Below are 17,643 nucleotides of genomic sequence, written 5' to 3' on the forward strand. Positions count from 1 at the left end.
TACAAGAAGAATCTCCAAATTTACCGACAAACTAGCAAAAAATGCGGACGGACAGAACGACCCCAATGTGTAATTGCTACAAAAATTATCTTATTTTATTATTGCCCAAAAGCTAACTGCCAACTTTATTCAACATTGTAAGTATTAATGATGGCCTGCAGACCGCGTGCAAATTCGTGAAGCACCAGTTGACCCACTTGCAGCTCAGTCATGCCCAACTGCTCGGCCTCGCTGGCCTGTGCCAGAATGCATTCCAGCAATGCTACGTTGGTGGGCTGCTTTATGATGTTGACATTCTTAGGTGTTTGTGGCGCAGGCAGCGCTGCCTGGAACGGAGCTTTCTTTGACAATAACGACACATTTGGTGGAGGCAATGTTATAATATTATCCAGATCTGCATCGGGCAGTTGAAATATTTGCGGTTGCTGTGGCAAATTTATGGTTTGCTTAGCAGGTCCATTGAATTTCTGTCCTACAAACGCTGCCGAGCCTGGCGCAGGCTTAAGGTGTATATTAATGCCCGCCTTGGCTGCAGCTGCGGCCGCCTTGGCGCTCAAAGCAGCAGCTCGTTCTCTCTTCGCTGCCATCGCTGACTTCTTAGGCGGCGAGGCCACCGCTATACGCTCCTCCGTATTGCGACAGCCTGCACTAACACAATTTTATTCAGAAATGTAATTAAAGCCATTGTCTAGCGCTTACCAATGCATTTACAATAAATTGAGCAGGTGGTCATGGACTGATAACAGTCACAGTAGTTCTTAATGCATTGCGACCGCTTGCAGCAACATCCCTTAGGAGTCTGCTGCTTCTTAGTGTGCTCCTTTTTAAAACTATTATACGACATTCTCGCTGACAATAAAACAGTTAGCTTTTACAATAAATGTACATACACACACATACACATACGCTGACAGCTAATGTCATTGGGAAATTAATGGCAAGGAATATACGCAAGTTTCAAGTGTCATTAGAACAGAATATGACGGAATCATTTAACAGCACCTTTAAGCATTTTCTGTTTCATTCTGCAAAATAATCATTTTTTTTTTTCACAATTTTACTTCTTTCTTTTTAAATTTTTATATGCACCATCATCTTCAACGGATGCGAAATTATGTGGCGTAGTGTGAGATGGCGTTTATGAGTTTATGTGGCATCACCAATAACCAATATTTCCAATGTGTTACTCTTTATAGCGGAACTCAACTGAAATCTTACGTTTACACGATTAACCTAAACGCAGAGAAATATATTTTTGTTATTATAAATGTTTTATTTTTTTTTAGCACTAGTTAAACTATTAAAGCTTAGATAATGTAATAACATATAAATATATATATATATATATATATATATATATATATATATGTATTGTATGTATATATATATGTATATGGTATTAAGATTTGTGTACTTGTGAGAAAGTTAAAATTTGTTAAGTACCTTTCGATTAACAAGTGTTAATAAATAATTGAATTATTACTACCTGGCATGGCATACAGTATTAGGTATTAGTATTATTGTTGCTCATTCTAATAATTAATCAAAGTCTAATATCGAAAATTTAAATGTTTGGTATACATACTAGATTTAACACTACTTAAGAGTACTGTACGTATTGCTTGTTGTTTACACACACTTTTTGGCAGATATATGTATGTATATAAATGTATATAATTGTTTTGGTTGCTAATATATAGGCAAATATGTGTATATAGTATAGTAGAAAACTCGTATTAACATTGAGAAAGTAATTGAGTAACTTGCAAATGGAATTGCATCTAAAGTAATCAGATGCTCCTATCCATCCCAATATTTGGTGCCTGGATATGAGAGTTAAATCACGAATTGCTCGCACGCATGAACATGCAACAAATTAGCTCAACAAATTGTGTTATTGAGTAGCTCGTAACAGTTCTGAGGCGCAACAGCCGCCGCCGCTTCTTGCCGTGTCTTAAGGAAATTCCCAACCCAATGAGCAGTTAGATCCAGATACTTGGTTTTCGAGCCAGGATTGTAATCAAGAAAACCAGCGCGTGGCACAACTTCCTCGATTTGACTGCCATCCGGCCAATTGTTATAGCTGGCAATGTTAATGAAGCCCACGTGGTTGAGTATAGCAGTTCGCCAGGCTACGCCGTAGTACTGCAAAAAAAGACAAGTCACATTAGCAACACTGATAAGCTTAGCTAAGCGTGTTTGCTCCTGCCAAGACTTACGCGTCCATTGCTGCGATGTCGCTGTATATCACCATGACGCGGAAATTTATTGCGCTCTGCATAGCCTGGGCCGACAGTGGGCACAAACAGCATTTTGTAGGACAGTGCAAAGGACTTGAGGTATGACCAATTCTTCCAGGTACTGGCGAACACCGCACCATTGCTCGGTAGCTTGCTATAAAATCCATCGAAGCACAAACGACGCATGACATCCGCATGGCTTTTGAGTCTGCAGTAACAGAGCAGGATTAAAAATAACTTATCGATTTCTTGCCAAAACTTACCTAATGTGTCCAATGAAAAAGGCATCTAACAGTTGTCGCAATCCCACTGCATTCTCTTTATGTTTTTCGTTCTCTCTTGCGCGGCATAGCTGTCGGCCCAAGCTCTCGCTTAGCTTGTAGGCGTTGCTTATGTAGAGCACAGGCATCAAAGCCTTATGGGATTGACTCCAAACGCGATAGAAGCCAGGCTGCTGCACATATGCTGATATGTCGTGTAGCTGCTGACGCACTAGCTCCACGCTGCGATTGCCTGCCGTTACACTTAGCTCAAAGGTCACACTCAAGTTATGCTGGGGCGCTAGCTCAAGTATTTGTTGCAGCAGCGCGGGATCGGAAGGACGCGCAAAGCTGAGAATCAACACTCCTATACCGCAGCTACGAATATTCTCAAAGTGCTCCGCCAACAGCTTGGCGCTGGGTTTGTAGAGCCCTAGCGCCGGATAGAAAATGGTGTTCAGCACCTTGACGGGCTTGGAAGTTGTTAGAGGCAGCGAGACTTCATTGGGATGCTCGGGCGCCGGCAATGGCGATTTCTTTGACTTGTACCACTGCACGGGTGCCGTATAAAAGATATGCACAGCCGTGGCCACCGTATCGAGCGTAGTCCGCGTTTGTTCCGCCTCATTGTCCCGTTGCTGTTGCTGCTTCAGCTGCTGCAAGCGACTTTGCATAATGCGCGACTTAATTTTTTGCTCGTCATATTTCTCCGGGACAATGACACCATTTTCTCGGCGTGACTGCAGCAAGCCAACTGCTTGTTCCCTGGGCTGCTGCTGCTGTTGCTCTGATTGCGGCTGATAGGCACGTGCTATGAAGCGTTCGTCCAGCAAACGTTCCACAGCACTGCTTGGTCCCGTTGCGCCCAGTAAAATAGCGCTAGTGATAATTATCAATGCGACAATTGCCACCAGTAGCAGTATTTTGAACTTGCGCCGAGTTTTCACATATTTCTTCAACAGCATTTTTAACTTTTTCACATTTTGTTTGGGCTATTATGCTTTATCGTTTACTCTTATCCTCTGCAATGCTGTTTTTTCGCTACCCACCCTCCGGACTCGTCTCGCAGGTTGCACAAGCTTGGTACCGGAAACTCTGGTGCTTTGCGCATGCCCCAAAACGGACATTTAAACTTACAATTTGGCTAAGCCATTCCCCGACAAGGCAATTAATGTAAGACTCTTGCTTAAAATAATAAATGGATAATCCCCCTTACTCTTTTAAAGCTATTTAAGCGTTTCAATCTAAGGTATAATACTGTGCCCCAACTCCTAGCATAGAAAATAAAAACAAAGTGCATATATTTTTGTTTGTACGTCAACTCATTGTTTTGGATTGTATTTAATTAATTATAAAGTAGAGGTTTTATAAAAGATTTACGGTTTGTTAGATGGTAAATGGTGGTGTGCATTTATTTCGAATGCATGTAGCTGTTTAAACTATTCCAAATACATGTGGGCTGACTAGCGTCCCTCAACTGCAAAAAAAAAAGGAAAATTAATTACATTTGAATAAAAGAGGATCAGGCAAACTTACTGTAAGTGGACAGATCAATTTCCTCCGGAAGTTCGCTAATGTTGACATCGAAACGATCCTGTACTTCGTTAAGTATCTTGGCGTCGTTGTCATCCGAAACGAAGGTGATGGCCAGACCCTTGGTGCCAAAACGTCCAGCACGGGCGACACGATGCAAATAGGTATCCGAATCCTCTGGCATGTCGTAGTTAAAAACGATGTTGACGCGCTCAATATCCATGCCACGTCCAAAAAGATTGGTAGCCACCAAAATGCGCTTTTGGAAATCCTTAAATTGCTGATAACGGTTCAAACGCTCATCCTGGTTCATGCCGCGATGTATGCCAATGGCTGGGAAATTCTGCTCCGTCAACAGTTGTGCCAATGCGACACAGCGTTGCACCGACTTGACAAAGATTACCACCTAAGGCAAAATCAGAAATTGATTAATAATGCTAGCTTTAAAGGAAATATAATGTGGTTATACTTGATTAAACTCTAGCACATCGAGCAATTCAAACAGTTTCTTGTTCTTCTCATTCTCCTTAAGATTAACGTAATGCTGCTGCAGACCATGCAGCGTCAGCTTGGCCTCATCATCCACATACACCTCCATGGGCTATTTGTAAAACATGAGTAAATATATGTTTGTAGCATTAAAAATAAAAAAGAATAAAAATAAATCTTGTCAAATACATTGCATCTTATGCTATTAGGTACGCCTACAAATTCTACATACGGCCACGCTATAAACATCACATCATCATCAACTAGCATGTATGTACTTTAATATGTCCCGTTATGTGCCGAGAGCATCAACAGCATCAATGATCCGAAGACTGTTTGGCCTCCACGTAGACATCAGTTTATCATTTGGGCTGGTTACTCGAAACGTTGTGTTACGAAGTTTGATTTTTGCTGGATTTGTTTTTCAATTGTGTTATTGGGCAGTATTTTGAACTGTTGCGTATTGTTTAACGCGTTTAACCATTTAGAAAATGGTTTTTCATAGTTATGCGTGCGAATTTCATTTTGTGTTATAGACTTGCTCGTTTGCTTTTGCCGCGTTTAACCATTTAGGAAATGGTATTTTGATTTAAAGGCTAGTGTTCTTCTGTGTTATACACCATAAGTGCTCGGAACGTTTGTAGCTTACACGTTTAATCATTTAGAAAATGATTTCGATTTGATTAACAAAAATCAGCGCTCTACAAAACCATTTACAATATGGTTTAGTGTTTCAGGTAGGAGACAAAATGTGTGACAATTGATTTACGTTAACATTTAAGTGGATTTTCGCGATTTGGCAATGTATTATTATAGCTAGTGGTCGTAATAATAGTAGTAGTGGTAGTAGTAGTTGTCGAATTGCGACGTAGATATTTACATCTTGCATAAACTTTTTGCAAACGGGACGAATCTCTTTGCTCAAAGTGGCCGAAAACATCATAACTTGTTTGCCATGTGGTGTGCAACGGAAAATCTCTTGCACATCACGACGCATGTCTGTCAATCAAATAAATCACATATAAGTATTAGGGCTCTATTCCATTATCGTTAGCAACTAACCCAATTGCTCCAACATCTTATCGCACTCATCAAGAACAAAGTGCTTCAAATGCTTGAGGTTCAACTTCTTGTTGCGTGTAAGCGCCAATATACGTCCAGGAGTACCGACCACAATATGTGGTGTGCCACTCTTAAGTACTTCCTCGTCTTTTTGTATAGCTAAACCGCCAAAGAATACTGCTACCTGTTCGCATAATCATAAGAAGCTATTAATAACTACAACTAAATAAAGGCCATTGCTCTTAGCTTACCTTAACCGTAGGCATATACTTGGAAAAACGTTCGTACTCCTTACTGATTTGGAATGCCAATTCACGTGTGTGGCACATAACCAAAACATGGCAGGTGTTGTTATCAGATGGCTCCAGCTGTTGCAGAGTAGCAAGCACAAACACGGCAGTTTTGCCCATACCTGACTTGGCCTGGCAGAGAATATCCATGCCCAGGACAGCCTGTGGTATGCATTCGTGCTGAACTGTAAGCATTATAAAAAAAAATACTTTAATATACTCGCTTGGAACATAGATAACTGTACATGTCTACATACCCTCTGAAGGATGCTCAAAACCACAATCAACGATTGCACGCAATATTTCTGGCTTTAGCAAGAAGTCGCGGAAGCCCGAGCTATGTATGGATACGTAGGTACCCTTGACGTCTTTCTTGGGAGCTTCTTGGGTCTCAACAGCAGTAGTTTCGTTCTGCTCCTCATCCTCGTAGTCGAGAAGATCGTCATTATCGGCCATATTGCTTAGTTTTGTGTGTATTAAACTTTCAAATTAGTTTAAAATGTCTGCGGAAAAAAATACTTCAAATTATGTACATGTGTTTGTGTGCTGTAAATGCCGCGTTTTTCTTTTTCGCTTAACCGGCGTTGCTAACGCCATCTTGTTTTTTTGTTATTAGCAAAGTCTTAATGAATCATAAATTTCATACTTTTGTGAAATACAAGATAACATAATTTAACTTGCTTGCAATATCTTATACATAATATTAACACATACCGTATATTAATTGCTTTGTTCTCCAATTAAATGTTTGCAATCTTTAACAAAAAACTACACACAAAATCCGGCCGCTGAAAATTAGGGTTGTAAATTAATTTGCCAGTGTTCAGCACTGCTTCGGGGGCGAACAAGAAGAGCGACTAAGTTCAGTGAACCAATAAATTTATTTAATCAATTGAACGATCCTTACTCAACACTATTCGGTAGTACTGCAAATCAATTGCTGGCAGCAATACAAATAGCTAGTCGATGAAAAAATGATAGAAACCGCCAAAAGCAAAATTATATATAAAATGATTTCATAAAATATAGTATTTAATAAGATTTGTAATGCTTTCCAAAACTTTTCTATTATTACAAGAATTATATTTCGTCAATATCAAAATATGTAATATTGGTTAAGTTACCAGTTTGAATTCTCTATCGATTCAAATATAATATACTACTAAAAGTAAATCGACAGTCCATTCCCCGTAAGCTACTTGAAATATTAGTATCTTAGTATGAGGAACAGACCGATTACAAAAATAATATTAACATGTCATCTGTACATATATTACGCCAAGATTTTAGCTTATAATAACTAAATCAAAATTTTGTAACAATAGTACATAACTAGCTATAAAATGGCTGAATGAGCAACTGTGTATATTACACACTGTCATCAACATCGCGTCAGTCTAAGCAAGAAAAAACGTCGGCCGCGTTTTCTGTCTAAAAATCTATTTGCTTTATTTGTGCAGCATTTCCAATTAAAAGGAGAACGTAAGTTTCCTAATTGATAGTGGGGAAATATTTTTTTGTAGGTGTAAAAGTGTAGAAGCGACAGGCGAGCGTATGCAGTTGAATTAAAGTTTCCCTCTCAAAGTGGCTATGACCCCCTGGAAGTTGCATCAAAACGCCGAAGTCTAAACGAAAATTGTGAATTAAAATCGCCATATTGTGCAATATTAAACAACTTTTAATGATTGCAAGGGCTTACTGCATTGAAATGTGTTGAATGTGCATATGTTTGATAGCAGTTTATGTGCTCCACGCCCATAAACAAAACGCCGCTATAAAAAAACTCACTCAATTTTTTTTCATTCGTTCGCTTTAGTACAGTCGCTTGAGTGCGATTGACATAAATGAGTTTTTTTTTATAACTCTCTGAGCACATCTGAAACTTGTTTGCTCTCAACTGCTTTTGAGTTATATTTTTTTTGTATTTGTAAGAGCACAAGTTAAAATTAAGAGATAAGTTTAGAATTTTTTGTATTAATTGCTTGCTTTAATTTTAATCAGGTCGAAGCAAACGATTGCCGGAAAAAAAAACTACTTGAGCTAAAAACAAGCAAATTTAAGGTCAGTCTCAAAGTTCGTGCGTATTGAATTGTTTGGTATTCTCACGTGGTAGTTTTATTTATTTCTAAAAAAAAAAAAAAACAACAAAACGTGTGCACCCGCAGAAATATACGTGCAAGATGTCAAGTAAATCCCGACGTGCTGGCACCGCGACGCCGCAGCCCGGCAATACCTCCACCCCGTTGCCACCGTCTGCTCCTCAGTCGCAGCCATCGCAATCGCAACAGGGTCAGGCCGCCAGTCCACTCAGCCCCACGCGCCATTCACGTCTAGTGGAGAAGGTGGAGCTGCAGAATCTAAATGATCGTCTGGCTTGCTATATCGATCGCGTGCGTAATCTGGAGACAGAGAACTCGCGCCTAAGCATTGAGGTGCAAACGCAACGTGATACGGTGACCAGGGAAACGACTAACATTAAGAATATCTATGAGGCTGAGCTGCTGGAGGCACGTCGTCTGTTGGACGAAACGGCACGCGAACGTGCACGCCTGGAAATTGATACAAAGCGTATGTGGGAGGAAAATGGGGAGTTGAGTGCACGACTTGACAAGAAGACCAAGGATTGCAGCGCAGCTGAGGGTAAGTTAATAATTATCAAGTTTCTGCTGTACACTTAATAATCCAACCCCAATTCGCAGCTAATGCCCGCATTTGTGAGTCGCGTGCCAGCGAGTTCAATAGCAAATATAATCAGGCCAATAATGATCGCAAGAAGGCTATTGAAGAACTTAATGAGGCGCTGAAGGAGTTAGAACGCTTGCGCAAGCAGTTGGACGATTCGCGCAAAAATCTCGAGCAGGAAACTTTGGCGCGCGTTGATCTGGAGAACAACATACAGAGTCTGCGTGAAGAGCTCTCGCTGAAGGATCAAGTGCATATACAGGAGATTAACAAGTCGATGCGTATACGCCAGACCGAGTACAGTGAGATCGATGGACGCCTCTCATCGGAATATGAGGCTAAGCTGCAGCAGTCGCTGCAGGAGCTGCGCAGTCAATATGAAGAGCAAATGCGTTGCAACCGCGAAGATATCGAGGCACTGTATGAAGCTAAGATACGCTCGCTGCAGGACTCAGCCTCACGCACTCACAACTCCTCACATAAGAGCATTGAGGAGTTGCGCAATTCACGCATACGCATTGATGGTTTGAATGCCAAGATCAATGACCTAGAGTCCACAAACGCGATGCTGAATGCACGTATACGCGAAGTCGAGCAGCAGTTGGACAACGACCGTGAGCGTCATAGCACTGATATGGCCTTGCTCGAAAAGGAGCTACTGCGTTTGCGGGAAGAAATGGCGTTACAGTTGCAGGAATATCAGGATCTTATGGACATTAAGGTACGCATTATCGATAGTTTGGTAGCTCCAATTAACACTTCAATTTGTTTATACACAGGTCTCGTTAGATTTGGAAATTGCTGCCTATGACAAGTTGCTGGTGGGGGAGGAGGCACGCCTTAATATAACACCTGCCAACACGGCTACTGTACAATCCTTCAGTCAATCCCTGCGCCACACACGCGCTACACCATCGCGTCGCACTCCTTCGAATTTGAAACGCAAGCGTGCCGTTGTGGATGAGTCTGAGGATCGCAGTTTTTCCGATTTCTATATCACAGCCAATTCCAAGGGCAATGTGGAGATTCAGGAAATTGACCCAGAGGGAAAATATGTCAAGCTCTACAACAAGGGCAACGAGGAAGTATCCATTGGTGGTTGGCAGTTGCAGCGTTCCATAAATGAGGGCGGTCCAGCTACTACCTACAAGTTCCACCGTTCCGTTAAGATTGAACCGAGTGCCTGTGTAACCGTTTGGTCATCCGACTCAAGAGCCACACACGAGCCGCCGTCCAACATTGTAATGAAGCAACAGAAATGGATCACAGGCGAGAATACAAAAACAACACTAATAAATGGAGATGGCGAGGCTGTTGCCACGCTGGAGCGCCTCAAGCGCATCATCTCCACACACATGTCCTCGACGCGTATGAGTCGCCGACGCAGCATTAGTGCTGTTGATGGCAATGAGCAGCTCTATCACCAACAGGGTGATCCACAACAGGCCGGCGAAAAGTGCGCCATTATGTAAGAGCATAGAGAAAACAAGAAGAAGGAGAAGCAGCAGCACTACAAAAAAAAAAAAACAACAAATCAACAATAACAGACAGACAAACAAACAGACAGCAGTTAGCATAACAATTAAGTTATTTTTTGTGGTTCGCAGCACACTGAGATGTATGCTGCGTGCTGTATTAATTAGTAAAGAGCGCCACTAATTTATTTCAAATTTTCCTCATTCTTCCACATGTTTTGGATATGCAGTCGTAATCCTTAAATCTTCTTTGTGTTTACCCAAATGACAAATTCAATTTACGTTACGTGTTTTCAACTTTATATCATCTCAGTCTCACTCATTCATTTAATCAACAAAATATTTCTCTATTCATTAAGCGCAAATTTAACAAGCTTCGTAAACTTTATATGGCATATACTATACATTGAATGGTCTTTATGCCACATAGAATTTACGAGCACTTATGTTTAATCCAATCTATTTTGAGTTTTGTATTTTTTGTGCACTCAAGTGCTTTGCAAATGCTGAGTTGACAGCATTTTTGAAACATTTGTGTGCCCCACACATTACACCATCATTTAAACATTAATACATTTTATAATTTTAGTTTTGTAAGCACAACGTCAAACAAATATTCAAACAAAACAAAAGAATACCCGCAAAAATATCAATAAAATTTATTACAACACCCTATATACTTTACTTAAAATGAGCATAAACTCATATTAATCTTAAGCATATTTTTTGTACAAGCAGAGCATAAAATACATTTTCTATAAATACATTAAAAAACAAAAATAAAAAAAACCCGCTCATAAATAGTATGTACATGAAGAGAAAGCCTGCAATAATATATTTAAAAAATTGAGTCTAATTTTTAGGCTGCTCAATTTATTTGTTTTATACATACATACATATATTCTCCGGCGAAATCGGACCGGTTTTGCGTCTGTCGGCTCAAAGTTGCCTGAAAATTTTATGCGTGGGTGTGGCCACCATAACTATCTGAAAAGAAATGCATACTTATATGAAACTGAATTGAAATTTAAATTTTAAGAGCGTATTGTAATTGATAAATTATTAATAAAAAAAACACATGTTTGATAAAAAGCTGTTTCTTCACTAAACTAATACAGCTTGCTTATCGCGCAGTACTTTGGTCGGTCTTTCTGAGTTATTTTTAGAATATTTTCAGTTGCACTCAAATTTGAGCGAAAGTTATAATAAGATACAAGCGCACGTCGCATTTTCAAGTTCATTCAACTGTTGAGTGCGTGAGTTTTAGTAGTCTTGATAGCTTAGTTGTTGTTACTGCTGCAGCAGCTAAACTGACGCTGCACTCTGCCCGCTGAGACCTTAACGCCTCGCAATTAGTTGTTGATAACACCATAGATTAAAAGTATTTCATGGCTACCCACATTTGTTGGCGAGTATGTTTTGATTGCAAACTCTCTTAAGCGCTAAGAGCGCCGACAATGCAAGAGCAACCCTGCGGTTTCGTTGACTAGTCAAAACATAGCAATGTATCCAATCCACTTGGCTGAGGTTTTCGACTATTTTCTTTCAATGCTAAATAATTTTATCAGATTTCTAGGGAATGACAGTGAAAATAATTAGGCTAGCCACCATAGTAAGATAAATTTGTAGACAAGTAGTCCAAGTATAAAGCGCAGGGTGGTCAAAGAAAGAACTGCAGGGTAGCGGCCGCACCACACATGGTGTATAAAATGAGAGTCGCACATTGAGCAGCTCGCATTTTTGATAAACAGCTGTTGGCGTTTGAGTGCAAGCCTTTGTTATTAACAATTGCCAAAAAGCAATAAGTTTCGTTTAAATTTTTACAGGTGAGTGCTTGCTGGCGACCCCAAGCGTCCTAATATTGAAAAATTAAGTGCATGTATTGCTCAGTAACTCGTTTTGCGTTGCTCTCTCTTTTCATATGAAAACTGTAAGCTGCTGGCTTTGAGCTAAATTTTGTTGAGCTCAATGTTAATATGATTATCAGCATATTTTAAGTGCGTTCTTAAATTTGCTGAGCTGTCTGTGCTAGTAAATATTCGTATCGTAGAAGATTTCCGTAATCTCGACCCTTATCTACAAGCAAGCAATGAGAACACTACCTATAGACTTTTTCTAATTAAGCAGGTGGCAATATGCGTTTAATTATTTTGGATACAAGCCAATCGGTGGGCAAGTGGGCGGCCAAGTATGTTGTAAAACGCATCAATGACTTTCAGCCCGGTCCCAACAAGTAAGTAAAGTTTACTTTTTTAAATACGATAAATGTATATTTATTTAATAAGCGCACTTGCAGATACTTTGTGCTGGGCTTGCCAACGGGCAGCACACCTTTGGGCATGTACCGAGAGCTGATTGAGTTCCACAAGCAGGGCAAGGTCTCGTTTCAGTTTGTGAAGACTTTCAATATGGACGAGTATGTGGGCTTGCCGCGTGATCATGCGGAGAGCTATCATTACTTTATGTGGCACAATTTCTTCAAGCACATAGACATTGAACCCAAGAACGTGCACATATTGGACGGCAACGCAGCTGACCTGGTGGCCGAGTGTAATCAGTTCGAGCAGCAGATCAAAGAAGCTGGCGGTGTGGAGCTTTTCATAGGCGGCATTGGACCCGATGGACACATAGCTTTCAATGAACCCGGCTCATCGTTAGTTTCGCGCACGCGTGTCAAGACTCTGGCTCAGGATACGCTGGAGGCGAATGCGCGTTTCTTTGACAACGACATGAGCAAAGTGCCAAAACAGGCGCTCACCGTGGGCGTGGGCACTGTTATGGACTCCAATGAGGTTATGATACTTATTACAGGCGCACACAAAGCGTTTGCTTTGTACAAAGCCATCGAGGAGGGCGTCAATCATATGTGGACCGTTAGCGCCTTTCAACAACATGCGAATACTCTTATGATCTGCGATGAGGATGCAACATTGGAGTTGCGCGTTAAGACCGTCAAGTATTTCAAGGTATGCCGCATGTCGCAAGTTTAATACCCAACTTTGTGCTAGCTTTAGCTACTAACCTTGAGGCTTCATCAGGTGCTGGCTAAGCTCTTAGTTACTCCATATTAACCCACTTGACTTAGGTTTGTAACGGGTTTTGGCTAGTTTTAGAAAATTTGGCAAGCTTATGCTCATTACCTTGATAATTTCACAGGGAATTCTCAGAGATACACGTGAATCTGACTCCGAGGAAACTGTATAAACAAATGTAATGTATAAACAAAACAATTAGTTGTGACCTTGCATAAGTTCATAAACTAGCTTATAAGTTCAGATGATTTAATATAATTTTTCAAAAGGCTGTTACAAATTTAAGTAAACTCGAAATACAAGAAAACAAAAATTTTTTGAAGTTAGTAATATAATAAGTTGATTTATTTTAGAAATTATACAAAAATAAATGCTTTTAAATGTTAGTAAAATAAAATAATGCAATAGGTACTAAATGTTTCTATAATAAATGTACGATCTTTAGGCAAAAAGTTTTAAATTTAGCCACTAAAAGCTTTGAGGCCATTTGTTCATTTTATAAGGCAGTAATTTTGAAGAGTAATTAATATTGACTTTGTCGGCAAGTCTTTTAGATATTTATTAGACTTTTAAAATTTGATTTTACGGTAGCTGACAGAATAACAACGATGTATATGATACATATGATGATACTAATGTTCCATAATTTGTCTTTGCAGAGCCTTATGGATGTACATTCCAAACTAATTGAACAGCAGAAGACAACGTAATCGCACATAAAACTACAATGAAATATTAGCAGTATATTTTTTTATTCAAATCTTTAAAAGCAATTTTGCACTTTATACAGACTACTTATGTGAATTTTAACATTTAACGCAATGCAGATGTATTTTTTTTTTAATTATACTTTTTATAAAAAAAATTATCGTTGTTTAGGCGCAACCACTGCGCATTATCTGATTGTCCTGGCGAGCAAGATCATCGTGTTGCTCAATCAGACGAAATAGCTCCTTGGCATAGAAAAACGAACGCACCGATTCTTCCAGTATACGCTGATGGCTCTGCACAGCTCGCCGCATCTCCTGCTGCGTCAGTAAAGCTTCCTGACTCCTCAGCTTGTGGCTCCCTGGGCCATGTGGATGTAGCGGGCATGGCGCACGTGCTTGGTTGGCAAGCAAACGCTGAGCGGTGACTCTTATGACGCCTTCGGTTGCAGTCGTCGTATTCATAATTTCCCGTTTAAGATTCTCATGTATGAGTTGCCGCAGAACTATTTGGCGAGCCGCTGCCAAGTAGCCACGTCTAATATGGTGGCGCCCAATTTGCTGACGAAGCGGCTTAAAGTTGAAGGCCTGCGTGCCCCACAACTTGCCACGGGAGCGCGGTGTGCCTTTGCGTTGACGCAGCGACTCTCGGAACAACTGACGCTTTACACGCTGCAGACTGGCGGACCTGGGACTCAGACGTTCTGGCTGCAAACAGTTGTCCACCTGTTGCCAAATCTCCTGTCGACTGTTGGGCGAATTGCTGGACGACCAATGCAGATTGTGTGCGAATCCATTCATCAAATACAATTGCCTTATGCATTCGTTGAGAAAGCTGCGCTTAGTTGGACTCAAATAGTTGGGCTCAGCATTTATAATATAGTGATCTCGTTTGTAGACAACACAGTAGCCACTGCTAGGATACTGGCAGACTATAAGCTGCTGATCCGCGTAGTCGATGGGCGAATTGAATATAATGATCTGGCTCTGCATCTGGTTTTGCGCCGTGCGAAACATTAGCAGCTGTGATTTATCCATGTCTTGATGTCCAGGCGCTTGGAAGAGAGTGCTGCAATTAAACAGATGTCAACGGGCTTATATATGCTACAGGTAAACTATATAAGCTAATTTTACCTGATCTTCAGTGAACGCCATTATCAAGCAAGCATGTGTGCCAGGACCTGGTCAGGTAGTTTATTTGGGTGAAGGTCTAAGTTCAGTTTCAGGGAAAGAAAGAGTTTGGCATTTATAATTACCTTCTGGAATATATTTGGCTTATGTAATAGTGGATGGTAAAAGGAACAAAAGGTAGACATTAATATAATTAATATTCTTCAAGAGTGTCAGAACACTGTTTTTTTTTAAGTTAAGTTTTAATTGTTAGCAATGCAATAGTGTTATTAGTTAGTTGTGCTGGCTATTTTATCCCAAGCTAGCTGTGCCTGGACACAAAAGACTCTAGATTGGACTACTACCAAAGTGGAATGTTGGGTACGTGCAATTTTTGTTTAGAATTAAGATGAAATAATAAAAGTCACTGTGATCACAGAAACCAAACGATTTAGATAAAAATTTCACCCCAGCGATCTCCCTACTCGCAAGATCTCCTAGTTACCCTTTGTTGTAATTGTTATATAGTTTTAGTCCCCACTAGGTTATGTTCATACGAGACTGAACGATTCCCAGTGAATAAATAAAATAATAATAAAGATTACTCAGAATCTAAAAAAAAAAAAAAAAAAAAAGATAAAAATTGTTTTAAAAATTATAAACATATGGAATCATCTAATGCATGCATAGAGTTTTTTATTTTTAAATGCGAGGTTTTTGAAAAAAATTATTTTCTCTATTAGAATTCAGCATTTTATTATTACCTCTGACGAAAAACAAAAAAATTTATAAAATTAAAATGCGGATAGTTGTCTTGACTAGCTGGGTATAAAGTTTGCTTGCGAAAATAAATTATAAAATAAAGTAATTTTTTTATGAAGCAAGCAAAACTCGTCGGGAACAAATAGTTATCAGCAGTTGGTAAAACAGCAGACTTCAGCACAGAGACCTCAGCAGTATCTTTTAAAGACTATATCTAAACTTCTTTAGCTATTAATTTTCCAAGATCTGATTGACTTTTTTTCCAATCCTTACAACAATTATTTGGTCTACTCTTAACATGGATACAATTATTTTTTTATTTATTTAAAGTCAACTATGAACAGTCGACAATAAAGAAAAATATTTAAAATTAAATTTAAAAAATTCTGTTTTTGTTTTTAAATTTCATAAGCTTATATTGGGAGTGTTAAACATACCCAACATTCGTCGCAAGGATTGGGTAAAACCCAAAAACTCAATCAGACCTGGGTTAGTGTTAATTATTAATAGTTCGTATTATTCTAATTTATTATAATTTTCTCTGCAGTGTTCTGCAGACTGTACTTTTATTTTTCTGTCGAGTAATGATCCGCATGTGGATTAGGATAACTAAATATTTTCACTTATTTTGCCATGATTTAGGTAAGCAATAAGAAGAGGCGGGATTTATCGTCCATTTTACATATAGTTTCTTATTATCTTAAATTAAAATTGTTCTTAAAACAAAGAAGGCTATAAAGGAAAAACAATATGTTAGGTATTATTAAGTTACCTGCTTTCAAACTAAGTAGGTGAACATGGACCAATAGGTTGAGCTCTAGGTTAAACTGATTGTTCAGGTAGTTACAAATTCAGTTTTAAAAGGGCCCGCGGAAAATTTGAGGCAGCATAGAAAAATTTAACTTTTGCCTTTTGGTTAAAGCCAGGTGTTGCCAATAAAAGTTTACCTGAAGGCTCCGAACTTTAACATTTTTGATAAATAAAAAGCCGTGCATAGGATTTGCAGCTGTCAGATAGAATTTAGCTGATTGAGCAACTAGAAGCATAATGGGCAACTCATTGCATGCCACACAAGAAAACGAGCTGAACGAGGAAATTACAAGCATTGGGGAGACTCAGAAATGCACAAAGGAGCAGGAGGAGGATGACAGGGACAAGGTGAATGTTACATTGCAATTGTTTCAATATAGGCAACAAATTGGTTTGAAGGCGCATCAAAAAGTCAAATGGGCCACTTCCAAGCTGCTGTTGACAGAGGAGCTGCTCAAGCAGAAGCAGCAGCAATATCAAGTTGAGTACACAAAGCAAACGCTTAATACGGACACCTCCTGGGTGGATGCACAGCTGGCCATGCTTACCGACGATGAAGATGAGTTGGACTTTGTTTATAACGAGAACTTCCCGCCCTTGTCGAAGGCTTTAAGTACGGAGCTGCAGAATCTGATGAATTACAGATTAACGCTGCGTGATACGATTTTGGAGTTGGCACAGGAGAAGCTTAAAAAGCGCGAGAAGAAAAAGTTGAAGCGTTTGAAACGCCGAACGCTCATTTCATCCAAAAAACCTAGCAACAAGGATAAACAGCGCTCTTTCTATTGAGTTCAAACCCTCTTTGCTTTTGAATGTAATTCTAATTGTACTACTATTTATTTTGTTTTCTTTTTTATCGAAATTAAACTGTCACAAATTTAAATTTAAACTACTTTACTGACATTTGTTTGACCATTTGACCAACAAACTGAACGCAAAGTTCAATGCGCTGCGACTCCCAGGACGACCTCGTTACCCTTATTGCATAATTAAAATCGCTAATTGATTGCCAAATGCGCAGACTTCTGGCCCAACTCTAGGGTCATGAGCAACCGACCTTTAGCGATTTATTTGACATTTTGTCTGTGTTTTTTGTGGGCAAAAAAATTAGAATATTTGAAGTTAGAGCGATAATTGACATAAAACCAATAAGGCATAATATCAATATATAAAATTGTTTTTAATTTATTT

At 39.4% G+C, this 17,643-nt stretch overlaps 7 protein-coding genes across 9 annotated transcripts; 3 read left to right on the forward strand and 4 right to left on the reverse strand.

Annotated features, from left to right (window-relative positions):
* Positions 1–111: 111 nt before the first annotated feature.
* Positions 112–912, reverse strand: LOC108604744 (protein lin-54 homolog). The gene is made up of 2 exons (XM_017994334.2): positions 700–912; positions 112–643 (listed from the first exon to the last, which is right to left on the reverse strand). Exons 1-2 carry the CDS (start codon positions 842–844, stop codon positions 126–128), a joined length of 663 nt encoding a protein of 220 aa, XP_017849823.2. The 5' UTR covers positions 845–912; the 3' UTR covers positions 112–125.
* A 489-nt stretch (positions 913–1,401) lies between these two features.
* Positions 1,402–3,536, reverse strand: LOC108600672 (glycoprotein endo-alpha-1,2-mannosidase-like protein). Its single transcript, XM_017988380.2, has 3 exons — positions 2,504–3,536; positions 2,220–2,448; positions 1,402–2,145 (listed from the first exon to the last, which is right to left on the reverse strand). Exons 1-3 carry the CDS (start codon positions 3,463–3,465, stop codon positions 1,882–1,884), a joined length of 1,455 nt encoding a protein of 484 aa, XP_017843869.2. The 5' UTR covers positions 3,466–3,536; the 3' UTR covers positions 1,402–1,881.
* Positions 3,537–3,803: 267 nt separating this feature from the next.
* Positions 3,804–6,688, reverse strand: LOC108596813 (ATP-dependent RNA helicase WM6). The gene is made up of 8 exons (XM_017982933.2): positions 6,589–6,688; positions 6,132–6,377; positions 5,836–6,059; positions 5,585–5,768; positions 5,403–5,521; positions 4,503–4,634; positions 4,037–4,439; positions 3,804–3,977 (listed from the first exon to the last, which is right to left on the reverse strand). The coding sequence occupies exons 2-8, from the start codon at positions 6,328–6,330 to the stop codon at positions 3,964–3,966; spliced, it is 1,275 nt and encodes a 424-aa protein (XP_017838422.1). The 5' UTR covers positions 6,331–6,377; positions 6,589–6,688; the 3' UTR covers positions 3,804–3,963.
* A 577-nt stretch (positions 6,689–7,265) lies between these two features.
* LOC108594360 (lamin Dm0) lies at positions 7,266–10,083 on the forward strand. The gene is made up of 5 exons (XM_017979518.2): positions 7,266–7,356; positions 7,876–7,935; positions 8,040–8,514; positions 8,574–9,277; positions 9,336–10,083. The coding sequence occupies exons 3-5, from the start codon at positions 8,055–8,057 to the stop codon at positions 10,026–10,028; spliced, it is 1,857 nt and encodes a 618-aa protein (XP_017835007.1). The 5' UTR covers positions 7,266–7,356; positions 7,876–7,935; positions 8,040–8,054; the 3' UTR covers positions 10,029–10,083.
* Positions 10,084–11,770: 1,687 nt separating this feature from the next.
* On the forward strand, positions 11,771–13,880 carry LOC108596195 (glucosamine-6-phosphate isomerase). Of its 3 annotated transcripts, XM_033294287.1 has the most exons (5): positions 11,771–11,857; positions 12,156–12,264; positions 12,328–12,997; positions 13,188–13,241; positions 13,723–13,880. In XM_033294287.1, the coding sequence occupies exons 2-4, from the start codon at positions 12,167–12,169 to the stop codon at positions 13,233–13,235; spliced, it is 816 nt and encodes a 271-aa protein (XP_033150178.1). In that variant the 5' UTR covers positions 11,771–11,857; positions 12,156–12,166; the 3' UTR covers positions 13,236–13,241; positions 13,723–13,880. The 3 variants fall into 3 exon arrangements, with proteins under 3 accessions (XP_033150178.1, XP_017837210.1, XP_017837202.1); XM_017981721.2 differs by lacking the exon at positions 13,188–13,241; XM_017981713.2 differs by lacking the exon at positions 13,188–13,241 and having other exon boundaries at positions 12,159–12,264.
* Positions 13,881–13,921: 41 nt separating this feature from the next.
* Positions 13,922–14,992, reverse strand: LOC108596185. The gene has a single exon (XM_017981703.1). It carries the CDS (start codon positions 14,806–14,808, stop codon positions 13,939–13,941), a length of 870 nt encoding a protein of 289 aa, XP_017837192.1. The 5' UTR covers positions 14,809–14,992; the 3' UTR covers positions 13,922–13,938.
* Positions 14,993–16,421: 1,429 nt separating this feature from the next.
* Positions 16,422–17,318, forward strand: LOC108603659. Its single transcript, XM_017992646.2, has one exon. It carries the CDS (start codon positions 16,690–16,692, stop codon positions 17,239–17,241), a length of 552 nt encoding a protein of 183 aa, XP_017848135.2. The 5' UTR covers positions 16,422–16,689; the 3' UTR covers positions 17,242–17,318.
* The last annotated feature ends 325 nt before the right edge of the window (positions 17,319–17,643 follow it).

This window comes from Drosophila busckii, chromosome 2L (genome assembly GCF_011750605.1).
Source record: "Drosophila busckii strain San Diego stock center, stock number 13000-0081.31 chromosome 2L, ASM1175060v1, whole genome shotgun sequence".
Taxonomy (NCBI): domain Eukaryota; kingdom Metazoa; phylum Arthropoda; class Insecta; order Diptera; family Drosophilidae; genus Drosophila; species Drosophila busckii.

Bases quoted from the DNA above. Each gene is read 5' to 3' on its own strand.
- LOC108604744 (XM_017994334.2), bottom strand. From the start codon at position 844: ATGTCGTATAATAGTTTTAAAAAGGAGCACACTAAGAAGCAGCAGACT. The intron at 644-699 runs GTAAGCGCTAGA...GTGTTAGTGCAG, and splicing joins AATTTATTGTAAATGCATTG to GCTGTCGCAATACGGAGGAG.
- LOC108600672 (XM_017988380.2), bottom strand. From the start codon at position 3,465: ATGCTGTTGAAGAAATATGTGAAAACTCGGCGCAAGTTCAAAATACTG. The intron at 2,449-2,503 runs GTAAGTTTTGGC...CTGTTACTGCAG, and splicing joins TTTTTCATTGGACACATTAG to ACTCAAAAGCCATGCGGATG. The intron at 2,146-2,219 runs GTAAGTCTTGGC...CTTTTTTTGCAG, and splicing joins GACATCGCAGCAATGGACGC to TACTACGGCGTAGCCTGGCG.
- LOC108596813 (XM_017982933.2), bottom strand. From the start codon at position 6,330: ATGGCCGATAATGACGATCTTCTCGACTACGAGGATGAGGAGCAGAAC. The intron at 6,060-6,131 runs GTATGTAGACAT...TAATGCTTACAG, and splicing joins TTTTGAGCATCCTTCAGAGG to TTCAGCACGAATGCATACCA. The intron at 5,769-5,835 runs GTAAGCTAAGAG...TTATGCGAACAG, and splicing joins AGTATATGCCTACGGTTAAG to GTAGCAGTATTCTTTGGCGG.
- LOC108594360 (XM_017979518.2), top strand. From the start codon at position 8,055: ATGTCAAGTAAATCCCGACGTGCTGGCACCGCGACGCCGCAGCCCGGC. The intron at 8,515-8,573 runs GTAAGTTAATAA...CCCAATTCGCAG, and splicing joins GGATTGCAGCGCAGCTGAGG to CTAATGCCCGCATTTGTGAG. The intron at 9,278-9,335 runs GTACGCATTATC...GTTTATACACAG, and splicing joins AGGATCTTATGGACATTAAG to GTCTCGTTAGATTTGGAAAT.
- LOC108596195 (XM_017981721.2), top strand. From the start codon at position 12,167: ATGCGTTTAATTATTTTGGATACAAGCCAATCGGTGGGCAAGTGGGCG. The intron at 12,265-12,327 runs GTAAGTAAAGTT...GCGCACTTGCAG, and splicing joins TTTCAGCCCGGTCCCAACAA to ATACTTTGTGCTGGGCTTGC. The intron at 12,998-13,722 runs GTATGCCGCATG...TTGTCTTTGCAG, and splicing joins AGACCGTCAAGTATTTCAAG to AGCCTTATGGATGTACATTC.
- LOC108596185 (XM_017981703.1), bottom strand. From the start codon at position 14,808: ATGGATAAATCACAGCTGCTAATGTTTCGCACGGCGCAAAACCAGATG.
- LOC108603659 (XM_017992646.2), top strand. From the start codon at position 16,690: ATGGGCAACTCATTGCATGCCACACAAGAAAACGAGCTGAACGAGGAA.